This window comes from Lagopus muta, chromosome 4 (assembly GCF_023343835.1).
Source record: "Lagopus muta isolate bLagMut1 chromosome 4, bLagMut1 primary, whole genome shotgun sequence".
In the NCBI taxonomy this organism is placed as follows: domain Eukaryota; kingdom Metazoa; phylum Chordata; class Aves; order Galliformes; family Phasianidae; genus Lagopus; species Lagopus muta.
Genome location: NC_064436.1, coordinates 38,736,473 through 38,761,314, shown reverse-complemented (window position 1 = coordinate 38,761,314; position 24,842 = coordinate 38,736,473). Strand labels below are relative to the sequence as shown.

The 24,842-nt window shown below is 38.1% G+C and overlaps 1 protein-coding gene across 9 annotated transcripts in view; it reads right to left on the bottom strand.

Annotated features, from left to right (window-relative positions):
* Positions 1 to 1,040: 1,040 nt before the first annotated feature.
* The window catches only part of PDLIM5 (PDZ and LIM domain 5), a 117,151-nt gene continuing 93,349 nt past the window's right edge, over positions 1,041 to 24,842 (bottom strand). For all 9 annotated transcript variants that reach the window (XM_048942402.1, XM_048942399.1, XM_048942404.1 and 6 more), the window contains 5 exons: positions 16,076 to 16,250; positions 9,923 to 10,103; positions 8,785 to 8,905; positions 4,977 to 5,092; positions 1,041 to 4,262 (listed from right to left, as the gene is read on the bottom strand). In XM_048942402.1, coding sequence (XP_048798359.1) covers positions 4,173 to 4,262; positions 4,977 to 5,092; positions 8,785 to 8,905; positions 9,923 to 10,103; positions 16,076 to 16,250 — 683 coding nt within the window. In that variant the 3' untranslated portion in view covers positions 1,041 to 4,172. The remainder of the gene's footprint in view (positions 4,263 to 4,976; positions 5,093 to 8,784; positions 8,906 to 9,922; positions 10,104 to 16,075; positions 16,251 to 24,842) is intronic.

Genomic DNA, 24,842 nt, shown 5'->3' with positions numbered 1-24,842 from the left:
CTTTAGAAGATGGAGAATCAATCACACCAAGGCTTGGAAGGGTGTGTCTTTGTCCATCCACCTTTCAAAATGAAGGGACCTTGTCTAGTCCCCTGTTCAGAGCAGGTGACCATGATCAGTCAGGTTTTGCAAATCTTCAAGGACAGAAAAATCCACAACCTCCTTGCACAACCTGTGCCAGTACCTGACCACCCACAGTTCCTTGTCACAAGATACCAGTGAGCAGGACTTGTTTCCATTATCTTTACTCCCCCCATGTTGGCAAGATCCTTGAGCCTTCTCTCCAGGAGGAACTATCCCATCTATCTCAGCCCCTGCCCAGGGGAGAGACATAACTGTGGAATAATTTGAGTTGGAAAAGACCTTCAAGATTATCAAGCTCGACTACCTAGTTTCATCACTGAACAATGCTCTAAATCCTTCATCATATTTCTGGCTCCTCACTGGACTTGCTCCAGTGCGTGTACGTCTCCCTTGTACTGGTGAGAAGGCCTTGACCTGCTGGCAAGGCTTTGCCTAGTGTGTCCCTGGAAGGCAGTGGTCTTTTCACAGGGACATTGCACTGGCTTCATGGTCAACTTGCTATCCACCAGAAAACCCAGGTTCTTTTTTGTGCAAAAAACCTTTCAATCTTACTTGAAGAATAAGCAGCTCAAATAATATTTATTCGTGTGTACAGTCATGACTTTCTTTACTGACTGAATCAGAACAAAAATCCAGCAACTGCAGAACAACCACAGACAGATAGAGAGTTCTCTTTTTTATACTTTTTGATTGTGGCTTTTAAGAAATATATTATTAAATTTTCAAATGTGAACAACCAAAAATGCAATGCTCAAACCTTTTAAAGACAAACAAGCAAATTGCTGGGAAAAAAAACAGCAGATTGTTCAGAGTAAAACAATAAACAACAATTAAGAAAAGGAAACGCAAGAAATTAATCTGTGAATGGATATATTTCCCCTTCTTACTCATTTGTGTGTAGCTCCATAAGGAGACAGGTGTGTAGCTGAACAGACAGACACATAATTAACCATTACTTAACTTTTGTTTATAAGTTTATTGCATTGTTATATTAAGCATTTATTATATTTACACATAACTCTGAATCATTTAGTTACAATTTACTGAAATACTCATCATGATTCAATTATTTAGTTATAAAGATCTTCTAACTTCAAACAGAGTTAAATCCAATTCTCTCAACACAGTTTTGGAAGAAAAAGGAATTACTGGCTGAAAATGCATGCAAAAGCCTACAGTAGTTAGGTTACTAACAAGAGTTTCCTGACTTTCTAAATTTGCCTCAAAACATGAATGATATAGATCTATTTTATGAAGCTGGGAATTTTAAAAACAAGCAAGCAAAATCAAATGATAATGAAACTGCTCTGATTTTTGCCATGTCAAGTCTTCAATCAAATATATGTATGCATATGTGCACAAATATGTATGTCTCAATGTACACACGTGCATACCTAGGTAAGTATACATAAATACACACACATTGACACGCCAAAAGATTCCAGAGGTAAGTATGCAGGCTGACAAATAAAACAACCAGTATGAAATAGTCCTAAACAACAAAAAAGTAATAAATATTCAGTGAGATATATGGCATTATTATAAAGTGCTCTACTAAAATCTCACTTATTAAAATAACAACAAACAATATTTTCCTTTTTGTCTTAGTTGATTTAGATAATTTGAGAAAGCCATTAAATACTCATTATATATCGGTGATTCTATGCTTCCTTTTTAAATTTTAAACAAATAAACATACCAAAAGCTAAAACACAAAGCAGCTAAATGAAGCAGTCCTAATGGAGCCTTTCAGGCACTTGTCCTCAAATTCACTAACAACTGTGAAAGTTCAAATGCTAGAGCATATGAATTAAGAAATACAAACCCAATAAAAATTATGAACCTAAAATTAAAAAAAAAAAAGAAGAAGAAGAAGAAAAAAGGAAAAAAATCAAATTGACTGTAAGAACATTGACAAACTTCGCACCCAGTGAAGAGCTTCTATCCTACTTAGAAATTGCCAGGTTTGAACTGCAGAAAATACCACCTTACCCTGTGCATTCCTATCCTCTCCCCTCAAACATGTGCAATGTAGCTGTATGGACACCTAGCTCTTAGGTCTCGTTTTCCCACATTCCATTTTTTTTCAGAAGTAAACTGGCTCATATTGCTGTTATCTCATCCATTCAGCTTCCACCCTTTTGATTTTCAGGCAGACTCACAGAAGGGAACATTTATAATAGTATAAACATCTTAAACAGCTTTGTGACATTTCTTCCATACCACCAGAAGTTAAAAATGAAACAGTAGTATTGAAGAAAAACATCCTCAGGAAATAAAGTGAAAAAAATGAAACAGCCCATCGTGTGAATCTGTTTAACTGAATTATAAAGAAATATCTTTCCATCTTTCAGTACAGCAATTTTGGTGCATTTTCCCCCCCTCTTTTGTTGACATTCCCTCTTACTCAATCATAGTAATTTTTTTGTATTTTTTCCCATGAATTTATGTCTAAACTTCTTCTTTTTATCATTTAGAAAAACAAACAACAGGAACAAAAATACAAACAAACAAACAAAAAGAAATCAGAAGAAAACAAACAAAAAACCTGACCATTAAATGGCCAAATGGTCATTTTGAATGTGTGTTGGAAAGAGCACTGAATCCTAACACAATTCAGATCTAAAATCTCAGTTGAATTTAATAGCACATACATGTATTTTGCATCAGAAATCTAATATAGCCCCAAGAAGGCATCCTCTGTTGTGCAACTCTGCTGGAGTAAATTCATCCCATGCACAGGGTCATCACCCCTCCCCTATATGCTTACTATTTCTCCATACCACTTGAGCCCTAGTTTGAAGACAAGTGAAAATTAGCTAGTGCACAGGTCTTGTGCTGACTCTCTTTGTGGAAGTGAAATTCATACAGGATTGGCAAAATCTCCTGGCTTGCAATAAATGCATAATGGCAGTATTGTCTCCTTTCCCCTGCAAGAACTAAGAAATACTGGACTGCTTGACTCAATGTTACATTATTTAACAATATATTCCTTGCATCTGCTGGAAAGGAGAGAAAAAAGCAAAACTAATAAAAATATTAACAGCTGAGCAAGAAAATAAGTTTTCAGTACACTACCTGGCACACCACCAATATACGTATTTATAAGCTACATCATAAATAGTGCACTAAGAGAAAAACAATATCCTCAGTTGCATTTCAGAAGCTTCCCTCATTAAACACCAAAGCATCACATTTAAGTTATAAACACTTTTATGCATAGATTCAATGTGATTTCCTTCCCAAGGCACTGAAAACTTCCTAAAACTTCAGCTGTGAACAGAGGACTCCCAGTTCCTTGTACTGAAGATCTGACATTTCTGTCTTGTCAAATGCAACTCAACTAGCACTTTGTTTTGGCTAGTGTTCTGGTAGTACATGCTATGATGTAAGGAACAGTATCCCATCTACGCTTTCTTTCAAGTGGCCTCTTTTAAGTCACTCCTGTTCTGTTTGCTCGTGTTGCCACCTATGCTTAATTGCTTTGTAAAAACATACGTACTCTGCAGGCCCTCAGAGACCTCACTGCTAAAGGCGCAGATACGGCTTCATAAATCAGAGCATCAGATGAAATTATTCGTTGTTGAACTGCATACCTACCAAGTAAGCCTATTTTTGCTTTGAGTTCTTTTTAAAGGAGTTTAGCTTCAGTACTTCTAGATACACTTTAGAAAACATCAGCAAAATAAAGTGATCTGGATCACTGAAGCCAATCTCATTTTGTTTGTTGAACAGCAGCAAAACCAACACATTAGTATCAGCTATTTATTTTTAGAGAAGTTTCCCTTCTCATATGTAAGTATATATATATGTGGTCATAAAATCATGAACCTGATAATATGCCAAGCGCAGATGTAAAGGCACTCTAATAGTTTGGCTTGGGTTCGATTCCCAATTCCCATCTTTTTATGAAGCAAATCCCTAACTGATAAGGACTTTAAAAATAGTGTACAAACACCTAAATTTTCCACATTTCTCTTCCATTTTTAACATAGCATATATAAATAATTCTAACCAATTATTGAACACAGACATTTTGACCTCTCCTTCTGTTCAGTACACTTGCTAAACAAGATGAGCTCCAAGAATCAGATGTTGATAGAGTGAGCATGTTTCTTGCAAAGTGGCTTGTCCTTCTTCGAGAAGAAAGTCTGACCCTCCAAACTGTCATTACATACCTGAAATGGGATCAGAAAGAAAACAACACCCAATTCAGATGGATGAATCGCACTACACATTATTCAGAATGCCTAGTCATGGCACTGTAAAAGTAAAAGTAAAAGTATATTCAAAGCCTAACAATTATTACCATTTTTCTCAGGGGTATTCTCTGTGATGCAGAGTTAATGGTCAATGCAAGCATAGTCTGCTTTAAGTCTATAGGTGTCCAAGTGTCTGCTCCAAGTCTATACTTGGAGCAGCATTTACAAAAATTTATCCCACCAGCAGGATAACAGGATTTTGGGGTGTATGGGGGTGTGTGTGTTTGTGTGTGTGTGTGTGTGTGTGTGTGTGTGTGAGAGAGAGAGAGACAGTGAGAGAGAATGCCACAGAATCTTAGAAGGTCATACTTTGGCTACAGTATCTTCATGTCAAAAGCACTCTTGATACCTAAGAAATGCAGCCTGTTCCTTTATGGCCTTAAACGTTTGTTTTAGGGAAGTAAATGTCAAGGGTTAAATGCTAGGACACAGGGCTGCAACTCAGGCCAAAGCATCTGGACTGGTGCCAAAGGCTCACAATAGCAACATACCTTCCAAATAACTGTGAAAGTGCTTTTTGTTTGGGTTCTGAGGACTGAAAGGCATTTTAGCTGTAACTCCCATATCAGTCAGGTTAGCACAAGTACTGCCGCCATGGGTTTGTTTAAAAAGTAGAATAGCTTTACTTACCGAACATACAAAGCAAGTGTCATGCCAAGTGTGGCCCAGGGCTTCAAGGAACCTGTCTCCAGCTTCAATGGGGAATTCACAGCCGTGGCACATAGTACCGAAGAGGGCGTAGTAATCTGCAGCAAACACAAATTTTTAAGATGAAGTATACACAGAAAAGCAAGACTGACCCCTAGAAATCTTTGTGCTTTTCTTTCAGTGGCAGTGGGTCTGCGTTCATTGAGTTTTGTAATATTAGGTACAGAGTATAAAAAGGACCTAGACTGAAAGAAAGGGATATCCTCCTTTCATTGGCCATTCAGTTCTCTTCCCCTTCTTATCCTTTCAACTGAGCAGAATGAGCACTGCTTCCATCTCCTTGGTGTTTCATTTCCTTGAGAACAATGGAGTGCTCAGCAGGAGGGGGAATGCACTCCCTGCAGGGCACCAGTGCAGACCCTGCCTGCTACTTATGTTCTCTCAGACTGTGCTTTGAAAGCATGCCCTGGTTTCATGCTGCCTGCTTACATGACAAACCTCCTTGGTTGCATTCTGGCACAATATTTGTCCTAGATTGTTTTACACAAAATCATACAATATTTAGCTTCCCATCCTAAACAGAATATAGCAATGTATAACAAGTCAGAGTCTTCCAGTCACTAGAGCTTATTTCATGAGTCTTTAAAACACAACCAAAAAAAAAAAAAAACCCAGGGGCTTTAGCCAGTATACTTATTGCATTTAACAGAAAGTACCACTATGGCATCAGGATGGTTATTAGCAACTAGCATAGTCGGAAAGTATTCATACCATTATTCTAATGGCAGTGGAGAGCTTGAAAAAGAGAGAGCAGGGCAAGTGATATGTGTGAAGTTGGGTGAGAGGCACATACAACCTTCCACATCCTCACACTCCCTCTTGCATGGGAAAGTTGCCTCTCTGTGCAGACCCATATTATGGACCATGAGACACTGCAGCCCCCCACTTTCAATCTGTGCAGACGTAAACTTCAATTCAAGTTGTCTGGTCTTTCCTGTTTATTTCTACTTTCAGTACTTTTTCTTGCACAGAACACAATAGCACTATGGCTCTAACATGAAAAAAATTGGGATCAGCAAGCTGTCATGCCAAATGTATAATGTCACATAATATTACATCTTCATAAAATGGATTATAAAGTGACAACTCTAATGAAGCTTTTAACTGTATCCTTTATAGTAACACTCCAGCACTTCCAGGGAAATAAGATATTCAGGCCCTTCATCGGGAAGCCTTAAATGGAGCAGCAAGGAGGCTAGAAGGAGATTCTGTTCTTTTGCTTGATTATTGAGAGTTATGTGCCACAGTGTTAATTGCTGCAGTGACAACAGAGATTTATCATGTGTGCCCAGCACAGGGAGAGTCCTGTTTCAGCTCAGTAAAACAGTGTATTCTATAGTGACCTCAAAGAGCATCATCTGGACAAGAAAAGCTATCAGTGGCAAGAAACACCTTCACCAATTTCCTTCCTTAGTCTATGCCGTTGGAATGAATTTGGAAATGTTTGGAAAGAAGAAGACAGACAGTGAAAATATCAAATGGTAGAACACCTCCATCCAAAACCTCTGAAGGGCAAGGTCTCATGACCATGCTGTCTCAGCTCTTCACATTCACGTTCACACAATCTTCTACGGATATTTTCCAGGTGCCAGCCATTACAACATTTTGTAACGTGCACTATGGTTTGTGTTACTAACTTTATTGGCTTTTCTTCTGAAGAAAGAGCAATAGATAAGGCAGAATGAAGGGCATCAGCTTTCTTTCACATGCTCACTGTGATACCTCAGAAGTCTTCCAACACACTTCTCATATAATAATACAGTTCTCCCTGCATGCAGCATTTTCAAAACTAGGTTACTAACTCTGAACTGTTATATTTTAGAGTTGTAGATGTTTGCACGTTTGATTAAATTTTAGCACTCAAATAAAAGAAAATAAAATTGAACTTTTTACAGATTAAAGCTCCCTCATACTGATAACCATCAGTGTGACAATTTCAAATACAAATTTAAAATTAGAATGCTTCATTGCATTAAGAAGAAGGAAATTTGGCAGTGACATTTAGTCCCTATTCCTTTAAAGTTAGTTACAGGCCCTTAACTCCAGCTGGACTGAAAGTCTTTGAAGAATGCATACATCTCAAATTAACATCTAGTTAGAGAGCCAGAGCCATCTCAGCACATCACTGTCAACAGCATCTTGCAGAATGCGTCTGCCTTAACTTGCACTAGGACCTTTTATCTCAGAAATAAATTTCACAAATAGTATAATATTCTTGACCTTTTATCCATGTTTCCTGCTTGGAGCACAGAAAAGCATGCATTTTGTGCAAGGGAGCTGTAACAGTAGCACAAATCAATGCACTGCACAACATATGGGTCATTTGGTGAGAGGAACAAGAATTCAGTGTTAGCAGAACAAACCCAGTCATGAGCTTTCCACCCAAAGGGGAGTAATCGATCCCTCTGGTACTATTTTTGAATCATCAAATAGCTCCAAGATCAGGGGCTTCAGACAGTTTCAGGATGAAATTTCACCATGCTGTCACACTGGAGGATGCTGCTTGTATATCCATTTCCTGTGCTGCTCCACAAATCCAACAGGAGCAACATGTTACCCTACTTGTGTAACTGAATTAGCAGTAATCTACTTTGTCCTTTCACATCCGCCAACACCTCATCAAATCTGCTCCAACTGAAAATATGGATAAATTTTGCCTGCCTTCTTCACCCATTCAGCATCTATTATTCTTCATAGCACCCACTTTGAACAGCTGAGGGATCAACTTGGAAGGAAATCTCAGCTTCAAAGAATTTATTAGGATTTCAAACTAGATTTCTTCCCAGTCAAACTACTTCCACCACTTGGTAAAAAAGCAATGCTCCTTATAGTAAAGGAAAAACATGGAAAAACTTTGTCTGACAATTCTGACACAGATGTAAATAATGCACAGTGCAAAAATAGACAATTCTAATATATTGTTTTTATTCTACGTGGAACTTTTTTACAGATGACACCAATTTCTGCCCTAGCACAAAATAGCACAAGGGAAGCTTTAAGAAAACTAAGGAATTGATATAAATGAAAAATGTTCATGTTAATCATATAAGAAGATACAATTAGCTGGAAGTGCTAACAAAACAAAATTAAAAAAGAACACAAAAACAAAAACAAAAAACTGAATTTCTTTGCCACATTTTTCACATATTACTGCTCAACAGGCTTTCATATGCTATACTCCTATCACTGTATTTTTCTCCCGGTGTCCTTATTTACTTTTTTATTTTTATCCTAACCTTATGTTTCACTGAATCTGCAAACACTTCCTGGGCAGACTGCTTGCTCTTGGAAGTAGCCTCCCCACTGTGAATAAGGCTATTCAAAGAAAAGCACATTGCTCTACAGATATTTGCTCATTTAGTAAATAAGCAGATCAACTATTTTAAAGCCAACCAGAAAATCAACTTAAAATGCTTTGCTGTATCACCGATACCTACAGTTGAGAACTTAAAAGAAACAACAAGTAAAACCAGTGACAAGAAGCCTGCTCCTACTGAAACCAATGAATATGTTCTTACCATCTTTTCTGCAAAAGAAACTCACTGCAAACTTTAAGTGTCTACTACATTTGTTGTTAGCGTGAACTGAAATTCCAAAGTTATATGAATTTGCTAGGACGCTTCTATACCAAAGTGAAGCTTGAGAAAAAAAGAATTAATATTATTTTTTAAACCTTATTAAGCTGTTTCTCTGCACAGCTGCACTAATCTTTGCTTATGTTACTTCTTACCCGTCTCACAGTAGGGATCACCATCTTCTAAGTGGAAGACATTATTGCGGATGGGGTTATGACAGGCCACACACACGAAGCAGGAAACATGCCAAGTTTGTTTCAAAGCATTTATTACTTCCTGTGGGGATTAGAAAGAGAGTTATTAACACATTATTTTGATGTGACGACTAGATTGTGGTGACAGTGCTTCCACACTTGGTACGTTTCAAGAATACTTTGCTTCCTACTGCTACTTTGAACACTGTGCATGCAGTTTCTGCTGATATTGAACTCTATATAGTGATTTATTTATGGCGCATTTCCTTATTTGTCAGAAACAATTCTACATAAACCTACCAAGAAACCAGGAGCCTGATGTATTTAACAGCTCATTTGTTCCCCTTCTTCATCTTACTTAGGATCTTATCTACAACAGTCCCCTAAAGTATGAGAAGAAGTATCTTTGACATCTCCTGAAGTCTGTGAATAGTTAATCGTAAATTATCATGCGAGTGAAAATTATTACTGCTCTGTGCTGTTTTGGAAGACAATATAACGCCAAATATGACTTGAGAACCATGCTGCCAAAGCCCTGCATAACCCCAGTTGCATAAGAGTACAGACACGCAATTTCTGCAATAAAGCAGCGAGCAATGAGCTGGCAGGCTCAAATTAGTAATATTAGTGCCGAGTGGGATAATACATCTTTCTATTAGCATTACCATAGGGAATATTTCACTATTTCAAGTCTAGCCAACCAGTGTGTTTCCCAGTGTCCAGTTTGGTTAAGGAGGATTATTTATTTTCCTTTCTTTTTTTTCCCATTTTTTCTGCAAAGAGCTGCCAATTAAAAGCATTTTGCTGAAGAAAATCTAGTAATAGCAAACAGTTACAGAACAGATTAATGAAAACAGAGGCTTAACTTGAAAGATCAAATGAGACTACACCACTATCAAAAAATTAGAGAGAGACTGAAAAGGCTCAACGTTTAATATATACATATATTTATATATACACACTCCATATGTGATGGGAACATAAGAGGTATGCCAGGGTACATCTGGAGGAATACAGACTAAGAATTTCATTACTGAGATGCAGCGAACACAGTAGTTAATGCTCTCACTAAAGTTTGGGTTAGCCACTGATCACTTACTCCAAGGATCTTCCTCTGGCACTTGGAACACTCAGGTGCAAAGAACTTCTCATAGCAGACCTCACAGTACAGAGCCCCTTTCTCTTCCACAAATCCAATGTAAGCCATGGAAGTCTTGCAGTGAGCACAGTTAAATTCCTCTGGGTGCCATGACTTCCCCAGGGCCACCAAGAAAGGTCCTCTGGTTAGGAAGAAAAGATTAGTTAGCAAATGTCATTGAAGTGATTGATGTGATTCCTGCTGAAGTTTCTAATTTACCTCTGCAACACCATCACACTGTTCACAATATGGTATTGCTCCACTCCTCTTCCCTTGGATGGGATTGTGAGAAAGTGCCAAATGTCAACTAGTGCTATTCGCATGGTACTATCTCCCAGAGACCCATGACCCCAGTAACAACTAATTCTTTTCACTTCATGGCATTTCAGAAATCCTGTTTTAGTATTGCACTGAGTACAATGCTGAAGTGGCTACTAAGGGAAAGGGAAAGGGAAAGGGAAGAAAGGGAAAGGGAAGAAAGGGAAAGGGAAGAAAGGGAAAGGGAAAGGGAAAGGGAAAGGGAAAGGGAAAGGGAAAGGGAAAGGGAAAGGGAAAGGGAAAGGGAAAGGGAAAGGGAAAGGGAAAGGGAAAGGGAAAGGGAAAGGGAAAGGGAAAGGGAAAGGGAAAGGAAAGAAAAGATAAAATTGTTCCATGTTCCCAGCTGTTTCTATCTACTGCAAACAGACTCAGTGATACCATCAGCTCTCTTCCAGCCCGTAATTGTATCAAGGCCACAAATGTTAAAGTACCCTTGAGTCCATTGAGAGCCAATTACAACATTTTCTTGTAAAACAAAAATTCCGTAGCTGTCCTTATACAGCAAGTTTTTTGCAAGATAGACCATTCAGTTGCTTTTTGTGAGTTTGTTTGTTTTCCCCAGAAGCTAATTAATATTGGACCATTTCTTCAAGAACAGAAGTTCTTCTCCCTTCCCCTTCCCCCAAACACAAAGCATTAGTCTAGCAAATGCAATATGGTTAATGCACAAAATGAAATCTGCCATTTCTATGCAAACAAACATCTTAGTTTTTAAGTCACAACTCTCTGGCATATATCTCTGCATCAGCATTCAATTGAAAACATAATCAGCATGCCTAATTTCTTCACCAAAAATATTTACTTTAATGAGGTGCCTCCTGAGTCCCACCAACACTCAACCTTTCAGAATTTGCATTTTAAGTGAACACTGTGGCTCAAGTCATTTCTTGCATCAAATTTCACACTTCTGTGATACCACTAATAAAGATACCATTCTTACAGTAACAAGCCAGGATTTTTTCCTGATCTAATACTTCACTGCAGAAGAAGTGCTAAGTATTAGCTAGTGTCACCACCTTATTTGCTAAACAATTTTGGAAACCGATTAAGAAACAAAGATGTTTTTCTATAAGACAAACATTCTCCTATGAGCAAAGAAATGACAACAATAGAAACAAAAACCTGAAAGTTTGTTTCCAGGATTGTGCTGATCGTTAGATAAGAAAATAAATGAGCAGAAAGTGATGCCTTTGGGAGGAACAAATAATTATTTTTCTTTCTTTTCTATGTTTTCTCCGGAGAATGTCATATATTTTCAACAGGAGGAGAAGTCAAAGACAGAAAGACTGAAGCAGATTCACGTGTATGCTGCAATGAAGACGATAGTGAAGCAGTTTCTTCCATTTACCTCTGATTAGCATAAAGAAAGCAGTGAAACAGTTCCTGGAGTAGCTCCCAGCCCTCAAGGAGTGAGCCTGGGGATCCCAGTGGATGCCTGAACAGTGCAAACACTGACCTAACCTGATACCCTCCTACTGCCATACAAGCACCTTTCTGCATCAGTGCCCTTTCAGTTATGTACTGATCAAACAATACAAGTCCTTGTGTACAACAAAGCACTCTCCTGGTGCAGTGTCAGCACAGGCTAATTTAATAGATTCATTAAGACAGGACTGACATTGAAGAGGCTCTCTCTGTGCTACAGGCAGGATTGAGTTTCTGGCCATCTGCACTGCAATGATAGGCCTGGTTAGTTATGAAATGGAAAGAAAGCATGCTAGCGACCAGAGGGGAAGGAATTTTTACAACATCTGCAACATTTAGCTCTCCACAGTTTACAGTTCTGACATATTGAGGTTAGCCATTCAAGACAGCATGTAGGACCCCAGACAGAAAGTGCGCAAGAGTGCATCTACAGAGTTTCATTCCCAAAAGTCCCCAGGAAGCCATGGCCGTGCCCTGCACAATGTTTCCTAGGTGTTCCATTAGCAGGCTTGCTCCATCTGCACATGTGTCCGGAGGAGCACTTTCTAAATGTGATTTCACTTTTAATCAGGCCATAGTTTAAACATGTCAAACTGACATTGCAGCTTAATGATGCCTCTTACTTAAAAGCTGCCCCAAAGCATGTGGGAAGAAAAAAAAAATTGGAAAAAAATAAACACCTGCCATGTAAAAAACTAAAACATGATATTCAGAACTTGGAGGTGTTCCTGGTCTCTGCATACTTTCATGATCAAAACGATAACTTTCAGTTATCAAAGGAACTTATTTCCCTGCTTTCATTCAAAAAGGAGTTAAAATACCTAATTTGGCACAGCCATGCACCCTGATGGGAAGTACCCAGAGCAGGAAATGCTAGGAAGATGGCTACAAATGACTTTGTCCTTTCATGTACATTAACAAAACAACAACAACAACCCCTTTCTGTCAACTATCTTTTAGTAAACTAGTCAAATTTTACAAGTGGAGCTCAAAAAACATCTTGCTTCCAGTTGATGATAAGGAATGGTAACATAACTAGCAACAGTTGGCTATGAATGCACCTTCGTTCCAAGCTAGCTTCAAATGCTATCTGCTGACATTACCATCTAAGACTATATGAATCAAACCCGCAGATGGAGGCAAACAGTAGTAACTTTATTATTATTATTATTATTTTTTAAGAGATTCCGGTGTATTTACATCAGTAGTTACATACTGTTACATCCCGAAGGATCACTAGGTACATATATTTGGTAGCCTTGTATAACATCTGGGTCCCATATGTAGCAATGAAACAGGGTCAAATTGGAATAAAAAGTAAGTAATGTACAAAGAATGTAAGGATAATTTCAGTATTTTTCCATTTGTTACTATGTATAACTTTATCAATATGTTCATGATGTATTAGTATGGTAATAATCTAGCTTCTCACGTGTCTTCGATTATGATAGAAATCCAGAACTGAAATTTGGTGGTAGAAAGATCAAAAGGATTTCCACATCTGGTGAATTGGTGAGGCCAATTGTTTTGTAGTTAACTATTCTTTTTCTCCTCATTTGAAAATATCATGATATATAATGACATACATGGAGCTGGGATATGGATGTATGGAAGATGCTGAAGGGAAGCACCATTTGTACTTTTTCCCTAGTCCCTTTAAGATAATTAAGATCCATGAAAAGGTGACAAAAGCAAATCACCATTCAGAGGCAGACACACTTAAGAAACATTCTCAGACTAGATACAGGGAAAACACATTTGGACTTAAAAGGCAGAGTGAACTCTGCACTGAAGCACTCAGTGAGACTGCTTGATAACCAGAAGTCTTCATCAGAAAATATCAGGAGTTCATCAGACTAACGCAGGAAGTAGATCAAGAGAAATTTAGTTTGCCTCCAGCTTGATACTTACAGACACGGAAACAAAAGCTTACCTACTGAAGCTGTGGAAGAACTTGAAATCTTCATACAATCACTGTATCAATAATTAAAGATATATTAAAAAGTTATCAGATGCCTTTGGTTTTGGCTTAACTAGCCACGGTCATTCAATGCCTTCGTGTAAAGTAACCAATTTCACAACACATTCTGGCTTCAAAACAGATGCACAGTGCAGTGTCACTTAATCCTCCTCCTACCTTTTCATAGGTAACATGACCACTAAGGGCATGAACTGTAATTATGATAAAACTTGAAACCAAAATGCCTTTGCAATCTTTCAAATTCACTGTAGACTGTGAACATTTGGTATAATTGATATTGATTAACATGAAAACTCATCCACAAATGAAACAATGCTTGCTTTTAATAATTGAGATGGCATTTAACATATGAAGTAGTATTAAGATTTAAACAATGACAACAATTTAGGGAAAGACATGAGTATCCGTTACTATTCGTAAAGAGGTGTCACTTTCAGTAGGTGACAATGGTTTAAGTACTGTCAAGTAGGGCTCATTCCTTTCTCCATATGTGATCACTAAGGAACAAAGGTTGCTTCTAGACAACTACACTCCCATACTCGCTGGGCTGAAGCTCATTTCCTTTTCAATGGTGATTAAAGGAGAGAACAGCAGCTTGTGTTGTAAGTACTGAGAAGAGCACTCAGGAGTGATAGGTGGACTGTGCCGTGAGAGCCTACAGTACAGAGCTAAAGCAAACCCTGCTAAACTACAGGTTCTGTAAAAGGCCCTGAAGATTCTGCATAAAGATGCAGCATATTGTATAAGTGCTGTGTTCGTATTACTTTTAAATGGAAATGTTAATGACAAAAATGAAAGTATACATTTTCTCACATAGTACTAGATGAATTCAAAGCTCTCCATCGCTCAGAGAACAAAGAAGTCAGACTGCTAAAAATGGATATAGTAATTATCAGATGAATCTCTTCCAAAAAGTGCAAAGGCCTTTATGATACTAATCTTTCATTTTGCAGTGAAGCATAAGATCAGGATTGGAGATCATGTACATTTGCATTCAAAATTCATGTGGTTTTTTTCTTTTCTGTTGCTTCAAAGACATTGAGATAACATATTTTTATTCCCTTGTCATATAGAATTAAAATAGGAAAATCTTCTCCAGAACTCCACAGGAGAGTTAGCAAATAATCCCCTAAATTAACTTTTGTTAATGGAGCTAGTAGTGAAATATCGGAACAGATATCTAATGGAAGCCAGCAAGTTGGACTTGATTCAACCCTAGAAAGAAGTGATCAGTCAGATGAGTTTTTGATGCAGAGTTCAAGCAAGGGTTCAAGAAACCTTAAAAGTCCATCATAGAAAGCTTGATTTTCTATTATGCTGAGTGAAATCTACACATCTTATAGATACACATCATTTTTCTAATCAAACAAGTTTCTTCCTTTAACCATGGTGAAACACAGTGCATGCTCTCCTATGTTGTTCACTGAAAACATGAACACAGGTGGAAAAAAAATAATACTACAGTACATTACTTTGCTCTTGCAGTTCAACAGCACAGATAACAGAACAACAATGATGATATCTTAAAAGAATATATTTCACCTAATATATTAATAATCATCTAATAATCCCTCCAAAATCCCAGTCAGATGAAAATCAAGGAGGATTTGCACACTGACATGAAAAGTGCTAAGATAATAACATCTAATTTTCAGAACTCATTGACAGAACAATGTAGCTCAAGAGTCATTTCTTCCTCCATGTGAAATTCTGACTAAATATGGAATATATTGGAGATTGAACAAAATTTATGTCAATTAGCAAACTCATTTTTGTGTATTCTGTTGATTAATCCTTTCCATTGATATTATACAAGTCAAGGACACTAACTACCCAAATGCCAGAGAACCCGCAAAGACCCTTGAAACTTGAAATGTATTAGCAAATTATTACTAAACCAATCCTAGCAATTGTTAAAACTGTATTCCTTATTTATCTTGCACAGCTGGAGCCTGCTATCTTTCCTCCTCTCATTTAGAAATTCCGGTTAATAAATTGGCTTTTGTGATGTTAGTTTGCATTTGGTTTCCCTGTACTCTCATTTGTTTCCAGCTTGCTCATTTTCCAGTTTTACTGGCAACGATGTGAAAGTGAGAACTAACTACCTTACTCTTCTTTTGCATTTATTTTTGCCCTACTCCACCCAGCTTCCTAAATCTCTGTAAAATGCATGGCAAGGATGTGACACAACGTTTTCGGTGTTTTCCAACATTTGCAATATTCTCCCTCCATAATTTTCTCTCATTCTTAGATTTTCTAGATAAACCACTTACAAAACTGGTGTTCTCCATTAATGAAGTGGAACCATACAACTCTTGTGACTGAGGAATCAAAATCAATGAAAGCAAAGCAAAGTTTTGATATCAGAGAGCAGATGAGTAGATACGAACCTAATGACTTGATTGCACTGGGCACACATTGGAGTACGCTTTCCTGCAGGAATATGCTCTGCCCTCTGAACCAGTGTGTCCTGCTCTGTTAGCTGAGGAGCTGTTTCAAACTTCTGACTTGGAGCAATTGTTCCAAATGTTTTAATACTGTTTGATGTCCATCCACTGGCAGGAGCTGCAAAAAGAGTGCCGAAAGTATTTAGAAACTGTCTTTCAGTACCAAGTAAATGATTCTGAAACACAAGCAACAGGTAGAATTTGTCCAGCTTGGTGTATGCCTGCCTACTTAAAGCAACAAATTATAAAACTGGCATTTTTCCTTCCTCCTCCACCAGTAAGATTGTACTTACAGAACACCTATGAAATAACACAGAACAGTTTTAGCTAGCTTGTAAAAGCAGTGGACAAATTTCAACGTGTGAAAAAATGTACAGCCTGTGAAGGCATTATTTTGCTTCAGATACAAAACCCAAAGCCAAGAATATCAGTGTATGAACAAAAACAAGAAAATACGATATAGCTACTCAAAGCATTTTACAGTAAGTAGAAAAGATCATCCATCATTACCAACAGAATAAATAAGAATATACATTCAACATAGCACATATAGAAACTTAAAATACAGTACTGTGTAAGGAAAACATATTTCTAAATCAAATTTAAACACTAGGCTAGCTCACTAAACACTGACAATCTGAAGCATTACAACAGTGTTCACATCCCTTTAGGAAAGTTTTGTCTCTGACATAAAATCCAGATATTTCCAGAAGTGTATACATCCACAGACTTGCATATGCATTCTGTTTTTCAAGGTCATAGGCATAAGCTTTTATGGAGTTTGAAAAATGGATTTACAAAAATGAAATGCATAGACACCTGTTGCCAAGGGTGATGAAGAAAGAAACACTTCTCTGCTTTTCTTTCTCCTCTACAGACACGTCTAGCTTGGTAACACACAGATCACAGCAGTAGATGGTTATGGGAGTAGCTACTCCCGTCAGTGGAGAATTCTTTTTCAAAGTCAAAAAAAAACCACCACCACCAACAAAAGACACTAAACAACCCCACGTTTCCATAGTGTCTTTTTTGTAATCAGAGGCAAGCAAAACCATGATGGTTTATTCTGTGTCCTGGCTTTATTACAACCATATTAAGCCATGTAAATCAAAAAGAGATATTAAGATGTGACTGGTCAGAAAGTAACAATCAAGCAACTACAGACATGTCTGACAGCATGGGACAATGCTTCTGTTGCAAAGATGCAACACTGTAATATACAGTGCGGATATCTGCTTCACCAATACTTTTTATGGAAAATAATGAGTTTGTGGACCCATTAACCTTTGTGCTAACCTTTGTGCTTTCACCCTTACCTTTTAAATCATCTTCCAGGGATAAGATGAAAAATTGTTTCACACTACCTTTACCCTCTCAAAAAGATGCAAATGCCTTTCCCTGCTCAGATCAGTGCAGAATACTAGTTCACAGATAAACTTAAGTCAGAATGAATACTAAGAGGTTGCACTGTCTGTTGAATTTTCTTACTGCACACTACACAATTTAATAAAATAAATTCAATGAATGCTAATTAAAAGGAAAAAAAGGTTATCCTCCTCCACATCGGTGCACTAAGGTAACAGAGCCTTTTTTAACACCAACGCTTTTGTACTGTAATTATGCCTGGTATTAATCCACATATCCTACTTTTTCTTATTTTTTCCTCTATATGAAGAAGCAACATAGCAGTTACACACTTATTTTGTCTAACTGGCTGGTTCACCAAATTTTCTCAAATCAGGTCATTTTAAGATATATATATATATATATATTAATGCTTTTCAGTATTTGAAATAGCAAAAAGCATTCCATATTCCCAGTTGTTGGTTTTTGTTGTTGTTTTTAATATTAAGACTACTATCTATGTATAATATATAATTAATGAATAACATCTTGAGTATAAAGACATTCAGCATCACTGAGTAGAAAGTATTCAGAAATTTGCACCTCACAAGCATGTGCTTTTGAACAAGTCACTCTGCTACTGTAGTTCATTCTAGATAAATAGCTGCTAACCTGAAAACTTAGGAAGATATAAAAATGGGAATGGTGGAAGAATGGTTTTGAAGATTAATAGCACTTTCATATTTTCACACATTGCCTTCTAATTTTCAGGTCCTATTTCACAAGAAGACAAAAAAAAAAACCAAAAAAAAACATTAAAACAAAACCTGTTTGAACACTGTTTTCTTCATAAATCAAATTGCAATGTAACTTCCAGTATATTGCTAACACGCATTTATCTGCTGAAACCCAAAACATCAGCTAGCTCTTGTTTGCACCATGTAGTTAAAAAACAACAATAGCAACCACCCTTCAGCTTGCTTGAAGAAAGAGTAAGTATAAACACCGCAATCGCTTCCTTTTCTTTGGTCTCATTACTTCTTCTATTAATGTTGTATTCATGAATGATGCTTCTTGGAGCTCTGCCCAGCTTTAAAATCACTACTGATCAGGATTTATCTGTATAAACTCTCCTAAGAGTTGTTAGACAAATCACCTGTAATTCCTGAATTACTTAGAGCATACTAGAGGAGAAGATGACTATTCATCAGTTTGAGAGACAGTGTTGGTTTACCAATGACCGTATGATAAAATAAAAATTCTCTTAAGCATGAACCATGCTATAAAATACGCAAGTTAGTATTGTATTGCTGTGGCCTAAGCAATAACAATTTGGGCATTGAGGACTAGTGAAGGAAAGTGAACCCACTCTATCTCAATTGAAGTGAATGAACTCAAGCTCAATGCCCAAACCAGAAAATAGACCAGTAATGTACACTAATAGCTATTTCAGAACATACACTACACTGTTGTTTTTTCTTTTTGTAAAACTCCTACAGTTGTTCTACAAGACTTTTTTTTTCCACTATCTATTCTTCCTTCTTTCTCGCTGTTTGATTTGCCTCAGACTCTTATCTTCATGATTACCATCTGAACACCAGCCTGCAGCCAGATTTTATTGACCACTTGTATCCTTCTGTAGGCCAGAAGCATGCCATTAACACTCCAGTAATTCTAGCAAGGGCTTATCGCTCTCACTGCAACACAAAAGAGCATTTTTTGTTGGTAGAGGTGAGTGGGTTTTTATTGTTATTGTTTGTCTGTAACACTAATAGTTGCCTGCTTATGATCCATATGAATTGCCAATTTTTGTTTTTAAGCTTTCTTCAACCTGCTGTTACAGAATTTCAAGTATTAGGCATATTTTCTCTTTCAGAGTGAACACTGATTTTTTCTGACTAGCCCTCCTTGTTTAAAAGCTAGTCAATTCTTATATCAAGCAAGATTGCATGGATTACAGGGAGGAAGACAACTGTTAGAGTTTCTGATTTTTTCCTCTGTTTTATTCCCTATTCCCTTTGAAACTTTTCAGACTGAATTTGGTTCTAAGCTCTGTTTTACTGTGGAAGAAGCCTAACTTGTTTATTTACTTATTAACTTTTGGTTGCTTAAACAGATCCTCTAGTTTTCAAACACAAAGGCATCATTTAAAGAAAAACATCAGCCCCTAAAAATTTCCACAGGCTTTTCCTTTGCAAACAGAGCTTTTACTGTGGCACACAAGTAATAGCAAGGTGGGTACGAATTCTCACACTCAGCCTAAGCCTCTCACCCACTCAACTCCAGCCATCACTATGAGCCCTCCTGCAGTTCGTACTTTATACTTTGCTTTTTACTCTCTCCCTTTGGTATCAAAGCTTGGGGATAGGTTGCCGTTAACTGATGCTTTCCTTCGGAAATACTGTGGACTGAAGATTTGTTGTAGGGAAGAGGCTGCAGAAAGGAGGTAGTTATGCTTCCAAATTCTTTTAAAAATGAGTAGACAGGTTCAACAATGAAAAGATGAAAAGACCAAGCACACAAGGAGAAATACATACTGTTGGATCTGCCAGCAGCTCTGTTCTCACAGAGCTGGTACCCAAGCTCTGGCAAAGTGCTCACAGGCTTGTGATTTCAAAAGATGACCTACAGCGAGGGGACAGAGAGCAACGCTGTATGCTCCACAGCATCTCGCTGTAGATTTTCTGACCCTTTCTGGCATGCAGTAGGATAGAATGCAGCAACTTGCAGGGGGGCTCTGAAATATTAGAGCTGTACATAATAAAAAATACATAGGTTATAATCAAAACATGACAATTCATAGGAATTATATATGTAGTCAGGATCAATTCCACCCTGAGTGTCAGAGAGGCTCACGCTCTCTTCAAGTCACAGCAAAGACCTCTGTGGTTAAATTTTAGAGTTCTGCAGGCCTGCACTTTCATTCTCTCTTTAGTTAAACCTTTCAAAGCACCGTTGATTTCCACTTGTGCATTGTCATAGCTGCTTTTTCTAGAAGACAAAACACTCCGTACCTGACTATTAACTTTCTACTTTATTAGGTTCAAGTTCTGCAAACCCTCAATGTTTGTTTTTACTGAACTCCTTGGTATGGCCAGTTTAATATTTAACAAAGTTTTAGGCAAGGTGGAGAACTGGCTTTTTCTTTCTAAAAATCCCAGTGTGACTTTGCCCTTGTTTCACTAACAATAGGCTGTTCCATTGCTGAACACATGGATAACTACAAACACAAGCAAAAGATTTTTAAGACAAAGGGAGAAAGGCGGATACGCAGCGGTGCCAAAGTCACTTTGACAGAGGTTCTCTGGTGCATAGCAACAATACAACAGCCTGAACTGTTTAACGCTCACTTAAACATAACATCAGGCTTCATGTAATATCTATAAATAACAGTGCTACTTTAACTGGTGGGAGTGCCAGAACTTCATTTTAAAGTGTTCTAACTCGGTGATTTATACACTGCTATCAAACTACTGTATTATTAATGGAAAATATAAAGGTTCATATGTCCAATTTTCTGACTTCTCTTAATATATCTGTACAGTAAGAAATCTTCCAGCTCTTTCCTCCAACTCAAACAGATGGCCGGATGAAGCAACGCGTCTGAAAAGCTCTGCTGTCAGCTCGTTACATTAACCATATATAACACCCTATCCATTCCCGGGCCTGCGTGAAATCGTACAAGTTAAATGGAGAAAACTACGGGACTAGCAAGAAGGAGAAAGAAGAAAAAAAGGGGGGGAGGGAAGAATGTCATGTTCAGCAGTTCTCCCTTCGCTTGCTGCACAGTCTTGGAAGCATACACAAAGTTAAAAGCCCACCGCTGATTAAAGGCAGAACAGGAAGGATTAAACCATTATCATTTCTTTAAATACTGGTGAAGGCTGGTATGTACTCCGTGGAAAATCACAACAGGTGCGAGCGCGGCCCAATTTCAGCAATCTCTGCAACTCCAGAGGCCAGTTCCTGTGCTAGCGACCAGCCTTTCAACTGCAAAGGTTCCGACTAAATTAGCTGTAAAGGATCTTTAATTAAAATGAGTATAGTGGTTTTGGCTTGCTCAGTGTGTCTCCTTGTGATTTGCTACGTCACATACCATCACAAATTTGGCACAACTGGCAGAGCTGTTACTGAATATGTGCCTCAAGAAAAAGAAAATGAAGCCCTCCTCATTCCCCTGCACAATAGATTTTTATTTCTCTCCAGTGACAGCTCAGAACTCCATTTGTGGCCTTCTGCAGATAATATTTTGCTTCTCTCATTCTGAGCTCCTGTTTTGACCTTGATAGCTTGACTATGCCTGAGCAGAGCAGGACAGTCTGGTCCTTTATCTGCTGTTTTATAGAGCTGATGTTTAAGCTTAGTGATAAGACCATATCTGACAAAGAAATACTGACTTTTCATTTGTTGTACAATTACTAATGATAACTTCCAAATGATCTACCCACTCTTCTGAGTTGGCACCAGCAGTGGTGCAGGCTGCAAATTAAGGAGAAACTATCAGACAAATCTGTCTGTGACAACAGACTAGTAATTTTTTAAGAAATCAAAGGCAATGAGTATCTAATCTTGAAGACTGGTGAATGTTCTCACTTAGAAGGTGTGAAATAATCAGAGACAAATAGTCTCCCCACCTCCTTTTTAATGACTGGTGAAAAGAGCATGAATCTGTCTGATTTGTGCCTACAATTATTTTACGCGTACAAAAGTTTGGTGCAATAGCACATGAAATAGCAATATTGGACCACAGGAAAAACTTCAAAATATCAATTTGTTACAGAAAGGTGATTTTCTGTTCAGCAGATCCAGTATTGTGTAGTAGGCCATTCTGCCTCCAATAAGTACAAAGTACACATCTCTATCATTACTAAGACCCACTCCTTAAATATCAACATTCAAGTTTTAAAAATATATTCTAGTTTTCACCATGTCTGCAGGAGTTACAATTTCACATTACCATCAAATTAAGGTTGACATTTATAAATCATTCTGGTTTCACAATGGGTTTTGCTTGGCTAAGTCCAAGTTCACATTACTTAACTTGTAAGAATAAATTCCTGTGCTTTGCTGTCATATGACAATATAATCATTTAGATTAGATGAAAAATTAATAAGAAAAACAGTCCATACACCAGAATCAGGAAGCTTTTGCATTTTGACCTGTCAATATATCACTTTTATGGACAAGCCTTTCTTTTTCTATGAACAGCAACTGCATTGCAGAGGGGCAAACTTTAACAGACTTTTTCAGTGAAAAATACTGGAACTGTCTATTATTTTTGGATCATTTATAGCTCACCAACAATATAAGAATTTGCCTTAAGTTGAAGTATTATTCCAGTTTCTCCCCCATATTCACACCATTGTCCTCAATGGGCATGCAGTTCCTTAATCCCCTAGTAATTAGTCCTAGCTTTATTCTCCTGTTTGGCAAAGGAAACAAAGTGGCACTGGATAACAATAAAGAAAGCTCAGGACTTTATGAACAAGGTAATGTTGTCTTTGCCACACAAAGGTGATAGGCCACAGACTTCACTCACCCTGTCAGGGCAACCTGTAACGCACATGCACGTAGAGAAAATAACTATTAAAGCACAGAAAAATGAAGTTAAAGTGCTACAGGCAACTCCTTTATGGACCTTTAGTAAGTCTTTACTGGAAGTATAAGCATTTTGCCACAGCAGAGTAAATCTCAGTACCCCCATTTCTCTTCTCTTTAGCTCCATGCCATTTGATCCCAAGGCTGATACGATCTCAATTCTGACACATTTACCTTAACAAACTTTTGCAGACTAAGTCACAAAGAAAAACACAAAGACCCAAACTGGTGGTACATGCAGGACAGGATGTCAAGTCACACCTAGGAGCAGGTTTGTATTTTATTCTGTTTTCAACGTTCCAATATTATCAAGGGATTGGGAAACAGAAAAAAAAAAATGCTGCAAGACAGCACGCTAAGGATAACTCCAGAGATGGTAAAGGCAAGTCTATCAAACACATGAAAACAACTGCAAGGAAATAGCAGAATTTTTCAAACAAAGTTGCCTGGGGAGCAATTTTTCAATGCTTACAGTTAGTTTCCAAGTGTGTTCCCCCTGCTGAATGGAGCATGTGCTTAACACATGTGCTGGCTCAGGATTAGGCAACTGACAGTTGCGGGTATTGCAGAATATGCTGACATGTCTGACCAGCCCTACTGGAAGAGGATTACATATCCCAGAGTTATTGGGCTAAGAGAAACCCTGGGAATAAGGAGGTTAGCAAAAACAGCTAGCTGGTCACCTAACACTGCAAGCTTTGGATGCTTCTTTCACAAACCCTTCCCACTCCATCCTCATGCTCAGGAGAAAGGTCAGTGCATATGGCAAACCCTCCCCTCCAAGAAGTTTGCTGACTTTTGTGGCCTCCAGTTACACTGACTTCAGGCAATGTTTCTGCTCGAGCCCACCAGCAAAGCAAGGCTCTGCCCACACAGGTCAGCACCATGCCAGCAGCTTGATACCTGTCAACAGCATCTTCAAGAAGGTGATCTTGCATAAGAAGTGTGACTTCTGACTTCTGATCATCAAAGATCCTGCTGCCCATTCCGAAAGACAGTCTGTCTCCTGGCCAAACTCCAGTTTGTGTAGCTGCATTTATTGGATAACTGTGCTTTCTTAAATTGTCCCAACAGTTTCAATTTGACATGGTGCTATTCACTTCCTTTCAAGATGCTGTGGGGCGTTACAGTGTGCTGAGAAGCAGCTGTTATGTTTCACCAAAGAAGTGCCTGCATGGTGGGCAGAAGCAGTGCCTGTGCTTGCACATGGTGTCAAGACTGCAAATGCTTTGGCGTTCCTTGAGGGTGAATGGTGCAGCATAAGTTACAAAAGTTAGCTACAAAATAGTAAAATAACTCAGTGCATCTAGGCTACGGGTGGGCTGTGATGGTGCCAGGCCACTGGTGGGAATTTTGTTGCTGTTGCTTGAATATAACAATCTTGTCAAAAGCTTCTCTCTTTCTGGTGGGAGCTCAAAAGGAACATCATAACTTGAGAAAAACAAACTGAGGTCTGCTATAAAGCCTAGCCAATAAACTTCACACAGTAGTGACCACAATTTGACTTACTGCAACAAATGGCAAGAGTGTTCTTGTCAACTGTGGTGTGTATCATCACTTCACCATGTACATGTCACACTTCCTCTGGATGTTGAGATCCTTGTACACCCAATACGCCAAAGATCAGTCTTGATTTGTCAAGTCAGGCTTTTACCATGTTTATCCAGCTTCTGTGAGCATACAAGAAAGAGTGGGGTAGCTATCCACCATTTCCTTTACCAAAGCACTAAAGAATTCTGCAACATTAGGATTTAATTCCAGAAAAGG